General features: G+C 37.6%; 1 protein-coding gene across 1 annotated transcript in view; it reads left to right on the top strand.

Moving 5' to 3' along the window:
• NELL2 (neural EGFL like 2) overlaps window positions 1-18384 on the top strand; it is a 316526-nt gene that overhangs the window by 86996 nt on the left and 211146 nt on the right. The window contains exons 6-9 of the mRNA XM_045801231.2: window positions 1170-1242; window positions 1413-1495; window positions 2393-2521; window positions 3990-4092. Of these exons, the coding sequence (XP_045657187.2) occupies window positions 1170-1242; window positions 1413-1495; window positions 2393-2521; window positions 3990-4092 (388 nt within the window). The remainder of the gene's footprint in view (window positions 1-1169; window positions 1243-1412; window positions 1496-2392; window positions 2522-3989; window positions 4093-18384) is intronic.

Here is an 18384-nt window from a genome sequence, read left to right as displayed (position 1 = left end):
GGGTCATAATTTTTACTCTAGACTGTGAGTTGTGTCCAGTGGAGTTGTACAGTGCACAAACTGTTTAACTGTACATGGTAACCTTGTTTTCATGCTGCTGCTTCCAAGTGATAGGGGTTTGTATAGAAGTTGCCCTTTTTAATCCAAACCCCAAGCAAACAACAGATCCGGCAATTCCACACAGCATACTACAATATTTATCATTCATGTTGACGTTCTTCTTATACCGTACTACAAATTAGATTAAACATGTAGGAGATATGGGCCAATATTTGACTAGTATATTTTGTAGGTAATTCAAAATTGTCTTGATAATATGTTGGTACTGTCACCCTGTCATTAGACATTCTGTTTGCATTTTTCAGAGGAATAAAGTGAAATATTAATTAAAAATGTATAAAGTTGAGGAAGGAAGAGAGAGGGGTGGTAGATGGATGTCTGATGAGTTACCATTGGCCTTTGCTTTAAGAGCCCAGGAAGGTAGAAGCTAATTAAGCCTTAGTGACTAAGAATAGTGGAAGTTTTACCTGTAGACATGTGATGTGGCCCTCTGTGTAAAATGGGTCATTTACAGCTGGAATGTTCAAAAATTTCACGCTAAACTTTCTATACTCCTAAGGACTTCTCACTAAATCTTGCAGCAGCTGTTTAATGAATCTATTGTCCTTTATAAATTGAGATATTAGTTCTAGAAGATCCGACTGAAAAATGAGAAATGCTCAAATGAGTATTGCGTTTATGACTCAGTTTTTCTGTCTCTTTCTTTTTTGATTGTTGCAGTTAATTTAAAATTGGTATCAGTTTCACTGTTGCTGAAACCAGAAGTGATTTTCGGGTTGATTTTTAAAGGTCATTTTCAAGCCTTTCTCCAGTGGCTAAGTAAAAATAACTTCTCAAAACAACATGACTATTCCCTCTTAATTATATCTTGACATTTAATCTTAAGGTTTTAAAAATATTATCAATAGGAGAGTACATGGGTAATCATCTATTTTGCCTGATGTATTTCTTTCCCTTTGGTTTTTAAGTAGAAGTAATGTGTTCAAAAAGATGTTGTTCAGGGATCTTGGTGAGTCTGTTTTGTAATGTTTTCCTTCATGAACTTGACTGTTGAACATAATTTGGGTAGATGAAAGTAATACATCTTTTTAAAAATTTTTCACACACAGGGTATAATGCAAGATGTGCAATTACTTGTCATGCCCCAAGGATTTATTGCTCAGTGCCCAGATCTTAATCGCAGTAAGTCCATTAGTTCTTGTGCTGTGTGATGAAAAGTGTGCTTCTTGCTTAATTTTGTCTAGAATGTCAGTTTGAAACCGGAGGTCCCATATATTAGTTGTCAGCATGGACTTAACTAGATTGACCTCCTTATAAATACAACTTGACCAATGTAGTGTTTATAATTCTAGCCTGTCCAACTTGCAATGACTTCCATGGACTTGTGCAGAAAATCATGGAGCTGCAGGACATTTTGGCCAAAACATCAGCCAAGGTAAAAACTATTTAGAGTGCAGGGAGCTCAGAAATCCTTGAGGTTCTTTATAGGTTTTTTTTTTTTTTTTTATAACCACAAATGTTCACCTTTGAGACTTTTCTTATACTATACTGTTTGCTGGGATTGAATCTAAATCTCTGCTCGAGGAAAGGGCTTATAAATATTCAAACCCTTGCCATCTGTGTAACAAATGATTCAGTAAATCAGAAATGAGGCAGATTACCTGATTTTCACACTGCTTATTACAGTAGGATTTATTGTTTATTTTAGTTTTTATTATTATTTATTTTTATTCAGTTTTTCTTTGTAAGGATGGAGGTGAGGGGGCATTGTAAAGAATACGGACACTAGAATTATGTCCAGGGAATGGTCCCATGGATGCTTTCTACCACTGTGTTGCTGTTGTAGGATATTTCACGGTCGTAAGCATGTATCAAGTTTCCCTGCGATTTCACCAGACTGTTGTCATCTTGCATAGTTGTTACTGAGAACCTGCAAGTTGTCTCGTATATCTATGATTTGTTTCTGACACGACATAAATTCTGAAATTTGTTTCTTCCCTTGGGTAAACACGTTCATGAAATTAAACATTTTTAAAAATGGAAAATGCTTTTCAGCAGTGTGAGTGATGCCATTTTTACTTAGCCTCCATTTATATCTTATAAATCGTATTTTTTCCCCCAAAGGCAGAAACCAAGTTTACCTCAAAAAAAGAGGGGGGAAAGCTTTTCTTTTAAAGTACAGGCTTAAATATATTGATGACAATAATAGATAGGCACAACCATCATTACTGCCATACAGGGAAAAAAATCCGGTGCCTTTCTGTATTTCTGTATTTGCCTTTCTGTGTTGCTGGAATGGTGAACATTGTGAACCCCTTCCTTTGTGCCACAGCTGTCTCGAGCTGAGCAGCGAATGAATAGGTTGGATCAGTGCTATTGTGAGAGGACCTGCACCATGAAGGGAACCACCTACCGAGAGTTTGAGTCCTGGACAGACGGCTGTAAGAACTGCACGTGCCTGGTATGGCTTCCACTGGGAGTTCAGACGAAGGGAACTCAGAAGCCCCCACTCTTTAAAAATTTATTAAAACAATGTAATCATGAAAATTTCAGGACCCATTTCCTCCAGACACAACACTAAAGTGCCAGCCAACCCGGTCAGATCTAAAGAACTGCGTGTTGCATTATTAAAGCCACTTTCTAGCCTATAAAGATGATTATGGTTTAGAAATGCTATAAAATTTAAGTTTATTGGTGCACACATGAAGTTAGCAACTTAAATTGGGTTAGTGAAGGTGATTCCCAAGGGATTCTATCTGTTATCCTTAACATTTTGAGGGATTTTCCCCTCATGGGTTTATTAATGTGTTTTAATAAAACTAAATTATATGCAGCATGAAATATTGTCACCAGATTGGGCCATACAAACAAATAATGGAGTTTAACTTAGCAATCTTTAAAAGTTTGTTCATATGGGGGAATAAGAATTAGAGAATTTAAATAAATATGATTTCTCTAATGGGCATACTCATAAAGTAGAGATATTTAGTGCATTACTGTTTTAAAAATAGGTTCATTTTCAAAGAAAAGGTCAAGACTAGTTGGTTTTTAAATTTTAAATTTCACATGAATTCATCAGTTAAAAGTCATTTACTGGAAAGAAGCCAGAGGTCTATGTGAATTAGCCTTTAAAAAAAAATTTCTCCAAGTTCATTAAGTTTGTTCAAAAACAGAATTTCATGCACTAAAAAAACTAAAGATACCTCTGAAATAGTCATATGTGTGTGCATGTGTCATATATATGATTTCTGTTCGGGAACATATCATGTTCCCACCAAAATTATAGCACTTTACCGATAGAGTGAAGCCTTCCCAACTTGTTAAATGGGGGACAAAAATCAAATTGAGTAAAATGCAAGATGTGTATAGTGAGGTTGGTACGGTGAGTAGAGAAGCAGCTAGCTGCCTGGGAGTTCTGGACGACCTTCGGGAAAGAACTTCCTCGCCATCCTGTTTGCAGTTTGGTGCTCCTTGTGGTGGTGCTTAAATATCCATGGGAAGATTCTGGGTCCTGAGACTGCGTCTGCAGGATGGCAGCACCTATTCCAGGAATCCCCTGGTTTGAAGGTGCTCATTCTGTGCATAATCTGGGCAGACATGAGGCTTACCTCTAGCCCGCTCTTTCGCTGTCAGTGTGCGCTCCTCCCTCCACCCATGTTCTCATCCACCTCACTCCAGAAGGGGGAGAACTCTAGGGTATGTAGCATCGTCACTAGACAGAAGATGGGAGCCAATCACCAACTGCGTTAGGACCCAACTCGTTATTACTGCGGGTCTCCATAGTATGGGTTTTACTATGTAATAACCACAGAGAATAGTGGTATTTGTGACGTTTTATGTGAAGAGTTTGAAACTTAAACAGATTAAAATATATTTTCAGGCTATCAAACTGCAACTTGGAAATTCTTTAAATATTGCTTTCTTCTCAGAATGGAACCATCCAGTGTGAAACTCTGATCTGCCCGGTTCCTGACTGCCCACTTAAGTCGGCTCTGGCGTACGTGGATGGCAAGTGCTGTAAGGAATGCAAATGTGAGCATAACTTTTATGATGAATACTTGGTTTTGGCAAAAATAAAGCTCCGTATTAGTAAATATTCACCCATCATTGGTTTGGTCTGGGCCCCTAAAAACTTTTAGAAATCATGCAGATAGGAAGAATACCTTCTCCACTTTGGTTGATCAGTTCTCCATTTAGAAATGCTATACTCACATTTAACAGGGAAATTTTTTTGTTGGAGGAATCTGTTCTGTGTAGTGATAGTAGTAGGAAAGGTCTGTAAGAAACATAGTGGTAGGCAATTCTCATCCTACTACTGGATACACATACCTCCAAAATAGGTTAAGAATGGTCCACACTTAGCCACGAGGACCAAGGAAATCCATGATGAAGCGAGCTTCAAGAGCCCGTTGTCATAGGATTATCCAGTGTGGACGGGGCTGTGGTGTCAGTTCATAAAAAAGGCTCCCACTCCTCAGTGAGGAAGCTGTTTGACCTTCTTAGTAGTGGTGCAGTCCACTTCTGATGTCAGGAAATGCTCTCTGAATTCATAGCTGTCCCGAAATGGGTTCTATATCATTCATTCAATTACAAATCATTACATTCATGTTACTTACGCTTTAAAAGACTGTCCTTAAATTCTTGTTAAAAGGAGCACTTAAAATTTAGCTATTTTTGTCCAGAGGAATAGGAACCTATGTAAACAGATTTGTGATAAAGTCTGTAGAATATACAGGGCTCTGTGAGTTCAGTATCATCATACATGCACACATGGCGACGGAGAGGTGGGGGAGGAGAGGGAAAGGGTGAGGGAAAGAGAAGGGGAGAGAATGAAAGGTTGCTTGTTCTGGGCCTTTGTTCAGCCCGCTCCGTTTACCACTGCCATGCCACTGCCATGCCCGACTCTTGCCTACCCAGTGTGCAGAGTGCTGTTGCTGGTGAAAATGACGAGTTCTCAGGGAAAAATCAGGAAGTCGTTTTGTAGTGCATTGATTTAATTCCCTCAGGACCTCATTTATATTTAATTTTATTAGACTTTACATTGAAGCCAATCCATTTCATGAAAGTATATTAGCCTAGTCAGATAGGTTCGGCTGAACCAGGAAGGACTGAATGCAATTTTTCTTCCACATGTCACTAGCTAATTTCCTCAGTGAGGAGTCATCTGAGTTTTTCCTTGAACTTGTCTTAGTATCCAAAAGCTCGTGGTGATGTTCTTTAGTTTTCTTTGTAGCTAGTCAGAGGTAGGAGGAAGAAGGGCCCTTTCTAGGGCTTTATATTCGTAACATAACAATAGCAGGAATGAGACATTTTTGCTTTAACTTCTTTTATCCTTTTTTGCACACGTACTTCTGCACTGTTACCCCTGAATATAATAGATTTGCATTAAGTGATGTCAGTTTTATTAGAGGTAGGCTGATTGAAATAATGGACCATCATGATAGATGCATTAGTCAGAAGTAGTGAATTTCAATTCTGATTTTACCATTTGTCTCTGTTACCAACAGTCAGCTGCCTACTAAATCAGACAGTGCTTGAAATCTTCCCAACAACATGCAGTTAGACTTAATGAAATGGTAAAATATTTTGAGATTTATTAATGCAAAGCGCTTCTGGCAGACTTTGGTGTTAATGATTGAAAATCGACTGTTTGTCTCATATATCATGAGACAGCTGCAAGTAAGTAATCAGCGAGGGGACCACAACATCACTGAAGAAATGCCAAAATAATTTATTTGAGTCTTTCATTTTCTGTGGTTAAAAGTATTAAGGATAAAGTGACTTTGTCTTTCTGGTTCTATTCAGTGAATGAATGCCATGGAATATAGAGGATTTGTGCCTATATATGTTTGTATTTTGAGTATTCAAAGTACTTCTAATTCTGATGAATTCACCATTTTTTAAGAGCTAGCAAGAAATTTTCTGTAAACACCCACAGAACTTTTTTTTCCTAAGGGAAATAAGCATTTAGTTCATATGGTAAATATTCTTAAAGATTATTTGGGAATATATCTCCACATGGGCAATTTAAAAACCAGTCAGTAAAAAATCTTCAGGAAATATGCTTGTGAAAAGTTTGCAAAAACTTTTTTTATCAAAGAAACGATAACATTTAAACCAAGTTTAATAATCATTAATGTCTTGCTTAGATTATTCAGATTTTCATGTGTGCTGTTTGAGAGAAGCAAATAGCTACATAAGAGTGAGTGAGTGTGTGTGTCTGTGTCTGTGTGTATGTGTCACTATTACATATGAGGGGAAGCAGACAGTCTCATTTTTTTATGTTTGTTTTCCCAGTATTATTGTTATACTTCATGAGAACTTAATTTCGGTGGAGTATGAATTAAGCCATGTGTTTTTTACTTTTTAAAAGAGAACCATAAGCCTTCCTCTTACACTCTGAGCTCATCCTGTCTTTTCAACTCTGTTGCTCAAAGGCCTTTTTGACAACATAAAATTAACAAAATATATTTTTTACTGAGACCCCTTTAAAGAGATTAATCACTTGTTTCTAAAGTCCTTGGAAGGGAAAACATATAACCTAACTGCTGAATTTGACTCTGCCAAGACTGAAATGAATAAAAGAAGTGCAAGTGGCCAGTGAATCTTTGGTGTTCTTTATCGAATGCTTTCCGGCTCGCTTCAACAGAGTTGTTTGTGCAACCCCGAGCAGCCCTGTTTTGCACTCTGCTTTATATTTTCCCTCTGTAACTTCAGCTCCAGCTCTTTATCCAAATATAAATACTGGTGAATAGTAAGAAGGTCATTGTTCTGGGAAAGAAGTCAAAGAGAACCAAGCCTGTCGCTTTTCTTTGTTTGAATCTACAGTGTTGGAAGGAGGGGCTAAGCCTCTTCCTGCTCCTACCCCTGAGCTATTGTGGTGGAGTTGAACAGAGACAGGAGATCCAAAGGCAGGAATGCCAACACCAAATAATTAAGATCATAATAATCACAACTACGTGGAGTCACATCACTTCCTTCGGTTAGACAGCACATAACTTTGCTTCTCAACAAGCATTACAACAATTCTATAAGTGAGGCATTGCTTCTGTCTTCCTAATACGAGCCAGTGTGTGACTTGTCCAAGAACACACAGTTAGGTGGAAGTCCCAGAGAAGTTCCATCAGGAAGTGCTGTGCATTTTGAGCCTACCTCCTTCTGTAAAGCCATCTGCTACAGGGGTGCCTGGGTGGCTCAGCTGGTTAAGCATCTGACTTTTGATTTCCGCTCAGGTCATGATCTCCGGGTTGTGAGGGTGAGCCCTGCCTCGGGCTCTGCGCTCAACAGCTTTTTCCTCTCCTCCTGCTTCTCCCCTCTCTTTCTCTCTCTCCCTTTCTTTCTCTCTCAAATAAATAAAGAGGTAAATAAATAAATAAATAAATAAATAAATAAATGAAATCTTTACCCCCCAAAAAATCTGCTACAATGAATCTAAGTGATCTACTTTTATCCACTGGTAACTAAGCTTACCATGCCAAACCATTGGGAGTCCTCGCTAAGTCTAGGCCGTGGTGCGAAGTAAGCAGGCTTTGCCTCCGTTCCTCTGTCTTCTCTCTTGTTAGCCACCATCACCACATCCTAGTCAGGCTCTCAACTAGCCAACAGTGAGATTGACTGACACAAATTCAAGATCACTCTAGGAAATGTCAAGTATAAATATTTTGGGTGACTTTAACTCTGAAATAGGATGAGGTTCAACCAATGAAAATACGTAAAATCTCAACCCAGGTTAGGAAAACAAAAAGAATTGTCAGAAAATAATGATGAAAGTTCTAGCAAATGGAAAGTTACTGAAAGTCACTGAAATAAAAAAAAATTAAAGATTCAGTTTTGAACACAGAGCTCTGTTTCACAGAAAAGGTGATTCATGAAAATAGGGAATCTGAGGCAAATCTGAACTAATACTATAATGTCGTTTGCTGAAGAGGCTATGTTTAAAACAACAATAGCAAGGAAGGCAGATTTCCCCTCCTTTTCTGGAGAGGCATCAAATATGGGAAATGTGAATTGCCACCAAAATTGGTTGGTGCTTGTCTCATAGCAATAGTTATTTTAATTAGTACTGTCTCAAAGAGGCCAGATTTATTTGAATAAATTAAAATTATCATTCTTTTGATTGAACAAGATCAGAGTTTCAATATATAATATAGATTACATTTTAATATGTTCTTTGGTGATTAGACAACAGATTGTATTAAACTTAATTTAAAAAGTCCTGTCAGCTTAGATAAAATGAAGTTATTATAATGCCTTTGCATATTGAATAGTTAAGTATGTGGTTAATAGAGTTAGATTTTCTAAGTTTGTATTCTGACTCTACCACTAATTAGCTGTGCAACTTTGATCAAGTTACCAAAACTCTCAGAGTCTCAGTTTCCTTTTCTGTAATAGCTACTATCTATTTTGTAGGGTTAGGGTGAGGACTGAATGAGTAATATATGCAATATATGTAAAGTGGCTTGGCGCAAGGTGAGCTATTATTACTGTTTTTGTTAAAAGAACTCTTTGTGTTTTTATTCATGAAAGTAGAGAGCACGGACACTATTTCATTGGGTCATAGGTGTAAAGCTACATAGGACCTTAGAGATCTTCAGAACAGTCATTTGCTTTGGGGGAGGGAAGGCTTCATTAACTCTGTTTTACAGAGGAATAACGAGGCCTCGGAGGTTAAATGACTTTTCTGAGATCACACAGTTAGTATGTAATGCGAGGTAATTTTTTTTTTTTCCAAATTATGTTCTGATATATGATACTACTCCCTTCAAGGCACTCTCTTCCACAGTATTTTGGATAAGTCTTGACCAAGGTTGACAGTAAGAACCAATTTATCATGCATTATATGTTTTTTTGTGTCTGACTTCTTTCATTCAAAATCCTGTTTGTGAGATCCATCCATATTTTTGCATGTAGGTGTAAATTATTCATGCTTATTTCTATATATATTCCATTTGTGTTAATGTACCACAATCCAGTCTATTATTGAAGGACAGTTGGGTGCTGTCCAGTTTTGGCCTATATAAATAGTCCTTCTGTAAACATTCTTTACATGCTTTTTGGTGGGCATATACCTGAGTAGAATTGCTTGTTCAGGGGTTAAAACTGTTTTACTTAATGGCAAAACTGCTTTAACCTTTTGTAAAATTGTTTTGCCAAACTGTTTTCTAAAGTAGTTATACCAGTTTTTCCACACCCTTACCCACACTTGGCATTTTTGATCTTTTTAATTTGAGGCATTATGATAAATTATGTTGGCACATGATATCATATTGTAGTTTAAATTTGCATTTCCCTGATGACTCATGAAGATGAACAACTTTTCATATATTTATGGGCTATTTTCATTCATTTTAAATAATAGAAAAGAAGATTATTTTATATGTACACTTTGCCAAAGAGCCTTTTTTTTTTTTTTTTTTTTTGCTCTTGGCAGGAGATGGTAGTTTGGGAGGTTTAACTGTTTTATGTTCACATTAGTGTGCAAATATAGATGATTCTAGCCCTGTCATTTAAAATGCATAGCAAAGTGGGGACAGGGATTAAATGACTACCACTTAAGTAATCTGGAGATTTAAAAAAAAAAATGACAGTGTAATAAAACTGATTCAGAGACTTTTGAATATATAAATATAGGGATGAGGAACAAAAATCAGTGGGCTATAATTCACTGTGAGTTTCTTTGTTCTTAAAAATAAAGAACACAGTTTATGTAACACCTATAGGTTACATTAAAAAAGAAGTCATTTTGGAGCAACAAAACCAATAAACTCAGCTGTCTCTACGGTAATGCTGGAAGCATGGGAAATATGCGGTGTGTGCTTGAGGTTCTCATGCATGAACACAATTATAAATTAGTTGGCATTATAGAGACGCAAGGGGCTACATGACCGGAATGCCAGTGCTGACTGAGGGGATCTATGCGATAAGGAAAAAGATAGAAATAACAATCAAAAAGAAGATGTGTTGTTTTACTATCAGATGCAGTATTTTTAGAAAGCTCCCCGAAAGTCTGTAGTTATTAGAGAATATTATGTCACAGCAAACAGCTGAATGAGCTGAGAGCTAATGGTGTTGCTGTAAATCATGTGTCTCCCCGGAGCTGCCCAGGTATAATCTGAGACTAGCCCCTGTAAGCAGGGGGCAGGGGGAGAGGGAAGAAAGAGGCAGGCCACTCCAAGTTGGTAGGTGGCAATTTTAATAATGGCAAAGGGAACTTAGAGATGAGGCCTGTCCTTGGTGGCAAGACTAACCGATTCCCACACTTGCCCTCCAAATCCTCAAAGTTTATAGCGGCCCTAACTGGGTTCAGTCACATATAATCTGCAGGTGTTTTCAACACCACATCATTATCTCAAGGCTAAGCCCTTGGAGCAGGCTTTGGGAGTAAGAAAGGCAAGCAGAACGCACATTCCAAGGACAGGGGAGCAGGTGAGGAGCCCCTGAGTGCCGGGGTCCAGCTCATGGGTCAATCGGTGATCGTGGTTTTTTTGATGAAGTTCCCCAACACTTGGTTTGGATTCAGTCTTTCTCCCTCAAATTAACTTAATTTGGTATTTAAAATAATAGTGGATAAATCATAGAATGAATACACTTTTCTATTCCATGTGTATATGTGGAAAAAGAGCAAGAAAATAGTCCACTTGTGCCTTACTTACTCAAGATAATTGAACTGATGATAGGGAATATTTTCACTAAAGATGAATCATCTAAGTTTTATTAAAGAGAGAATTCATCAAAATAATCCTATAGACTTCTTAAACACTATCATTAATTTTATGCTAATACCTCTTCATAAACCCTTCAAAAAGGCATCGGTCATGCTATCTTTTGATGTTATAAAACGGATAAGTGTCAAATCAGTGGGAAAATACTGAACTGGCAATTTATTAATAAGCAAGAATAATTAACAATATAGCCTTCAGATTAATGACTATACGAGACGTCGCATGATACAGTTTAATGATCTTTACAAAAACAAAAAAAAATTACTGTTATTAGTCAGCTTGTAGCAGAGCAGGGATGCCAGGAAAAAGCAGGGTGGAATCAGAGGATGATGATAGGGTCACAATGATTTAGTTGCTGTGTTTTCTACGCCATAGTCCAGAGTAGTAGAAATTGTTTGACTCTCTCTTCATAGGATTCTTCATAATCCTAGTACAACATTTTTAATGTTTTAAACTAAAAATAATGCATGCATACAATAAATATTCAATCCATCAAAAAGATATAAAATAAAACATAAAAATCTCCCTTTCTCTCCCTCCCCTCACAAACTATCCTTCCAGATGATTCTCAGTATACCCACTCACATGGGCATGTGTAGGCTTTGCATATATGGTAAATGTATCACACATTTTCCTGGACTTTATCTTGGAGAGTTTTCCATATCAGCTAACTTTTTAAGTGGCTGCATATCACTCCAATGTATAGTTTAGTATAATTTTATTTTTTCTCCATTGAAGGGTATTTTGGTTTCTGATTTGTTGTTTCTCCTATTTAAAACAATATTGTGGGATGTCATTTATAAATAATATCGGTGTATTTTTATATGGCCTTATCTCCGGAGTATCTCCAATTGCCAATGATGGAATTGTTGGGTCAAAGTTTATGGCACTTTTAAATATTGCCAGCCCTTGCCAAATCATTCCAAAAGCTGGTCCTCGGTGTTTTTCCCCTTTAACGAAGGGCACTAGGTGGCAGCGCTGAGGGAAACCTGGAAACACCACTTGTCTCTGAAAGGGCATCAGGGTGGCTCTTTTCTTTTTATCCAGCGACCTTGACAAGGTAATAGCAATCTACGAGAGATCCTTCAATGAGAGATAGTCTATGGCAGCCTGAACTTTCTTGTTTTATCACAGTGTTGTCTGGTGAGTTCATATGAAATTATGGTTGAAGTTAATTGCTGTTCTGCATCTTTAGTAAATTCCATGGATGGCATAAGAGTATACTGATTTTATTTTTTCTAAAATGAGAGTAGTTTTCCAGAAGACATAACACGGGGGGCTGCCCTCTGATTCTGCGGCATTATGCTGTGCCTATTTAATCATGTCTTATTTTAAAATAATAGAGAGTACTCAGCCTGTAGTTCTTCACTCTGAATTGTAATTTGTCTTCATTATTAAGATTCTTGAATAAATGTATTTTGTGGATTTTTATTATTTTTCATGCCCCATTACATTTTCTCAAAAGAATTTCTCTGCCCATCTAATGACATTGCTTAAATGGCCTAAAACTCTTCAGAAGAAAGCTTTATGCAAATCTGTCTGTAATAATAATTAAATCATACCGTCTGGCACAATTCTCGGGGACTGAAAATGGGACTCTTTAGGTGACCAGGAAGCTAGTCTTCCTCAGTGGCCTACGGCTTTGAAGCAAGTGAGAGGATTTCAGGTTTATACCCAAGCAGAAGAGCGATAATCTAGATATCATTCACATGAGACTCAATTTAAAAGAGAAGAAAAACACTTATTTTAGGCAGAAAAATGCAGCTTCTTATCTGAAGTGTTGTTAGGTAATTGTTTTAAAAATGAGCTTATTTTCTTCTCAATAGAGATCATACAAAATGGCATTTTGAAATTAGAATAGGAAAAATAAGATATGTGCAATTTAAAGCATCTTACATGCTGATTTTGGCAATTACGTAGAAAGTTGTAACTCAGGAAGAACAACTGCATAATAAAAGTAAATGGACAGCTTAGTGCCCACCGCAGAATAAAGCTACGACACCTACCATCCACAACAAAACGTGTAAAACAGCAACTCAGCTGCGCTGGGCTCCCTAGTGGATGCCTTGAATACTTGATGTGGCCTGTGTTCTCCAGAAGGTACTTACAGATTGTATAAAATTAGCATAGATGAAAAATTAAATGAAGAAAACACAATGATACAGGAGTTCAGTGTAAGGAAGGGTCAGAAAGGAATTTTCTTTCTCAGTTTAGAGATGGTTTTGTGATAGAGTACCGTTCAGGCATGTTTCTTTTATGCAAAAGCTGGCCCCAAATTCAAAACTATTTAACTATAAAAAATTCACATGAAATCACATGGAATTGCTTTACAAAATTGTTCTGGAGTTAGTGGGACTAAGAAAGGAACTCGGGAATGTTAGGTTTGTAAAATATCTATTTGACGAATGGCTGCTGTAATCCCAAGGCCCGCTCTGCGAATATTCTACCCACATTATGCATGAGAGCCTTTGCCTAGATTTTGCTTCTGAATGACAGCAGCTCCTGTTCACACCCTCTTCACTCCAGCTACTGAAACTGTTGCCTGTATTGGGGAACTGGCTACTTGGTCTCTGAGATTTGGGCCAAAGCCATAGGCGTACTAGGTTTTTAAGACTTGAGGTTCGGATCTTGGGCTTATTGTTCGTTTTATACTTAATTTCATTGATAATGCACAAAAAATTCTGGGCCGGCTGGCTTCAGAATGGTCTTCACTTACAAATATTATTTCAAGTTGTAAAGAGATATCTATCGACACTTGCGCAACAAACTCAGTAACTTGGGAAAAAGAATTTGAAGTCCACCTACCATAATAGATAGTATACACATATAATATTGATGATCTTAGCCGTTGGCATGTGACCCAACGATCCATGACACATACACTGATAATTTTGCTGAGACCTGAATTTTTGTCCAACAAGCTATGAGGCCTGCATGCAGGAGCCCATCACAGAGCTCAGGGCTTCTCCGATTTTAATGGAATATGAATCACCTGGGGATCTTGTTAAAATGAAAATTACCATTCAGTGGTTCTGGGGTGGGGCCTGAGAGTTTGCATTTCTAACCAGCTCCTGGGCGATGGCGGCCCTGCTGGGACGTGGAAGGCACGGTGAGTAGCAAAGACTTAGCTAGTGGCTGAGCTTTCGTTTCCTCTCTTGAATCTCAAATGTGCAGTAAGGTTTCCGAATACCTGCTTTCGGGTTTATGATTTAAGCTGACATTTATTAAGTATGTTCTGAGTGTGAGAACTTAACATGAATTATTTCTCTTGCTTGTTATGAAGATGAGGAAACCAAAGCTCAGGGAGGTTCCTTCACTTGCCCGAGCCGACACCCCGGGTAGAGGGGCGGCAACACATGTGGTGGGTTTCAGATGCTGCCTCTTGTGATGATAGCATACTTCATTAGTGGAAAGTCGGTTTGAATGGAGAAGTTACACAATTCATGATGTTCCAGAGATAGCACTAATCCCGTGTTCAAAGGATATATAAATTCTTAGGAAATACCATTTTAGGATTATCATTATTATTTCTCTGTGCAGAGAGAAAGGCGACAAAAAATAAACTCACACTCATTACTAAAGTGAAGTGTCTGTGTCCGTTATAGGAAGCGTGACTTTTCATTACTTTGTAGTACCTCACGTGTGGAACGGAAACTGTTGACTTTGATCATCCGGGAAAAGAAATCTCAAAAGCAAACACCTTCTGGTTGGATTTTTATTTGATTTTGGTAAAGAAAGAACAGGAGAAGCATGTTGAATTAAAACTTAAAAATATCTTAACTAGAATTCTTTTTTTTTTTTTTAAGATTTTTATTTCTTTATTCGACAGAGAGAGACAGCCAGCGAGAGAGGGAACACAGCAGGGGGAGTGGGAGAGGAAGAAGCAGGCTCCCAGCGGAGGAGCCTGATGTGGGGCTCGATCCCATAACGCTGGGATCACGCCCTGAGCCGAAGGCAGACGCCCAACTACTGAGCCACCCAGGCGCGCCCCTTAACTAGAATTCTTAAAGTCAGCGATCACGGAGAATTCTTCCTCCTTGATCCTCAAATCTTTTTTTTTTTTTTTGAAGTTTTCTCTGCATTTTCATTAGATGAGGTCTCTTTCTAAATGTGCTTGGTGGAATAATTCACATGGGTCTGCTTTCCCAGGCTTTTAGAAGCTTGCTACTGTCTCATAAGATATATAGTTCTAGTTTATGCCAGGTGGCTATGCTGAGATGGATTGTGCTGTCTCGGTGTTAAATTAAACTGTTCTCATCCAACTTGTAACTATGCATGTCCCACATACATTGATGTCTGCTTTTTTATTGTAGGTCTTGTAAGAGTAAGAAGATTAATAAAAGCAACCCAGTACTAGAAAACTTTAGGACATTGCATTTTCCAGAAGCTTAAATTCCCTTTTCTCTTTTGCAAAAATTCTCGCATTAATCCTTGTCTTCAGAGTTGTGCTCTCTGCCTCTTGATTCCTGAGTCTATTCCAGAGATGGTAATCCGGGAGGAGGTAGTGAGCCTGCATGAATGTCCCTTGCAATGCTAAAACCTGTGTTTGTGGATGGTCCTGGATACTGCCTTAGTTTTTATTCAACCTATTTGAGTCTTTTTGGACAATTTTACATGCCCAAAATTTATGGTAGCATTATTTGTAAGAAGACACAAGGCATGAACTTTTTTTTTTTTTTTGCCTGAGTTCTTATTGTTACATTGGGAAGCTAATTCTTTATGATGCTTGGGGGAAGAGGGAAAAAATGCCATGGGTAACACATTCTTTCACATTATTTTGTGGGTAAGTGTCATGTTTTTAAACCAATAAAAAATTGAGCTTTTCTGATCACAAATTAGGTCATCGCACAGCAAGCAGTCTTATGAATTTCCCATTTATGTTTGTGTGTGTAGCCTACCTCCAGAATTTCTCAGGCCCTGAATCTCAGAAAGGTCACTTTCGTTTGTTGGTTGAAAAGAAGGGAGGGGGTGGGCTAGTACAGAACAAGATGGACATTGTACTTGTTCACTGATTGGTTTCATCTGTTAGTGTCCCTTCAAACCACGATTCCTAAATGCTCAAGGACCTGGAGTTGGGGGAGACAGTCAGTAGAATGTGAAGTGGAATGTAAAAATTGGATTAACTGTCCTGGCTGAGTCTGCCATATGTCCACGAATGAACTTAGGAGCTGGAGAGCTTGGAATAATTCTAGAAATAGTAGTATGGGGATGATTGTTCCATGCGTATAGAACTTGTATCTTACCAGTGGGTCTCTTTTCTCTAATCTTTACTCATTTGAAAAATAGTAGTAAGCACCTTCTATGAATTAATCTCTGTTAGACACTGGGGATACAGTGATGAACAAAATAAGATTGCTCTTTGTCCTTTTTTTTTTTTAAAGATTTTATTTATTTATTTAACACAGAGAGACAGCCAGCGAGAGAGGGAACACAAGCAGGGGGAGTGGGAGAGGAAGAAGCAGGCTCATAGCAGAAGAGCCTGATGTGGGGCTCGATCCCATAACGTCGGGACCACGCCCTGAGCCAAAGGCAGACGCTTAACCGCTGTGCCACCCAGGCACCCCTGCTCTTCGTCCTTTAAGATGTAATAGTCAAGTCGGGAGATAGACATTAATCATATAATGATCAAATATGCAGTGCAATGTTGCAGCAGTATATTGTTGAAGAAGTGTCTGCAGTAAGTGAATTTCATCTAGCAAGGAGATCAGGGAAGGCATCCTTCAGAAAATGATGTTGCAGTTGAGATAGGATAAACCAATAGCATTACACTAGTGAAGAGAGTAAGAATGTTCAGGCTGAGCAAATGTAATGTGGAAGGGCTCTGTATCAGGAGATAGGATGTTGTGAAAGGAGGCTGGTGTGGTTGTTGGGGCTGATGTGCGGAGAGTCAAGAACATGATGTGTAATGCAGCTGGAGAGGTAAGAAGGAGCCAGATTCAGGAGTTTTAGTTTTACCCTAAGGGCTAAGAGTGCAAGTTACATATTTTAAGCAAGGCGAGTCTATTTTTGCAGTTATCCAGAGAAGAAATGATGGAAGCTTCAATAGGTAGTGGTGCTAAGAAGTTAGATTCTGGATGTATTATGAAGGTAGAACCAACAGGATTTTCTGATAGCTTGATAATAGGGTAAAGAGAAGAGTGAGGATGACTCCAAGGGCTTTGGATTGAGGAAGAGGAAGGATGAGGTTGCTATTAATTATGATGGGGAAGGCTGCTAAGTGAGCTGGATGTGGGAGAGTGACTAAAATCAAGAGTTCAGTTAGATATGTTCTGTTTAAGGGGTGCTTTAGTCACTTAAATGGAAATGCAGAGCAAGCAGTTGTATATGTGAATCTATTTCTTACCTGTCCCAGAGGTAAGAAATAAAAGTAAAAATCTGGATTGTTGAAATTATTTTTTATATGTTTATTGGAAATTTGTATTTTTAATTAATTTTTCATGTACATCGTCCACTTTAAAATTGAATTATTTGTATTTTTGCTTCTTGATTTGTAAGAGCTCATTTTATAAAACTCATCTATTATATATGTTGCAAATGTATTTTCATAATTTTCTTAATGCTTCTTTGGTGTTTTTCAATATAGAGATTTAAAATTTTATGTAATTCATGCTAAAAAAGGTCTTTTTTATTTATAAAAATATTGACCTTCTAACCTCTGAATGGCTCCTCTTTTTTCATTTTATTATTTATTATTTTTTTCTTTTTCATTTTAAGTTTAAATAAACTCATATTTGTGTGCATGAGATAATTCTGGTTAACTCTTTTTTTTTCTTTTGTCAAACAAGTTAGCCAATAATTTCAGTAGTATTTGTTGAATAATCCTTTTGTTCACTGATTAACTTGCTACTTTATCTTATGTTTAACATTTACATACTTACAAGTATTTGAACTTATTTCTAGGATTTCTGTTATTCTCTATTAATCTGTCTCTTGTGGTACCTGTTCTACAATATTTAATTATTGTAGCTTTGTAGTATGAGTTATTATCTTGGAAAACAAATGTACCATCATCTACCATTCTTTTTTAAAAAAGAGATTCCTGGGTTATTTCCTCTTGTTTATGCTTCTAGATAATTTTTACGTATCATGAGAATCACCTGTCCCTAAATGGTTTTAAAAGCCTGGGCATATGTGTGTCTGATTGTAGTAACTTTTTTGAGATAACTCTTTGGGTACCACAGAAAAAATTTTGGTAGTTATTCTTTTTTGTGATTTTATATGTATTAGTGAAATCAGTCTCATTGTTTAAGATTTCAAATTCTTCAGAGGTGGAGTAATTTTGGCTGTTGACAAGTTCAAGGGTATGGCTATGGAAATGGATACTTAAGTCATGAGGACACGAAATTGACATGAAATTCACTGTATATTAGGAGGCAAGCAAACTGAGATTCTAGGTGTTGAGCAAGTATTCCGAAGGCCAGTTTCCCAAGACAGATTGGAGAGGAAGATTGTTTTTTAGGTTCCAAAGTTGGGGACTGTTGTAAAGAGGTGATGTTAACGAGGAAAGGTAGTAGTGGGTGTAAGAGATGGATGTCACAGATATCCAAAGGAGGATTGATTTTTACATGAGGATGAAAGAGTGGTATTTGGGGGCGCCTGGGTG

This window comes from Ursus americanus, chromosome 25 (assembly GCF_024610735.1).
Source record: "Ursus americanus isolate L20-20 chromosome 25, mUrsAme1.1.p, whole genome shotgun sequence".
NCBI classification, from domain to species: Eukaryota; Metazoa; Chordata; class Mammalia; order Carnivora; family Ursidae; genus Ursus; species Ursus americanus.
This window is presented reverse-complemented; position numbering and strand designations above follow the sequence as displayed.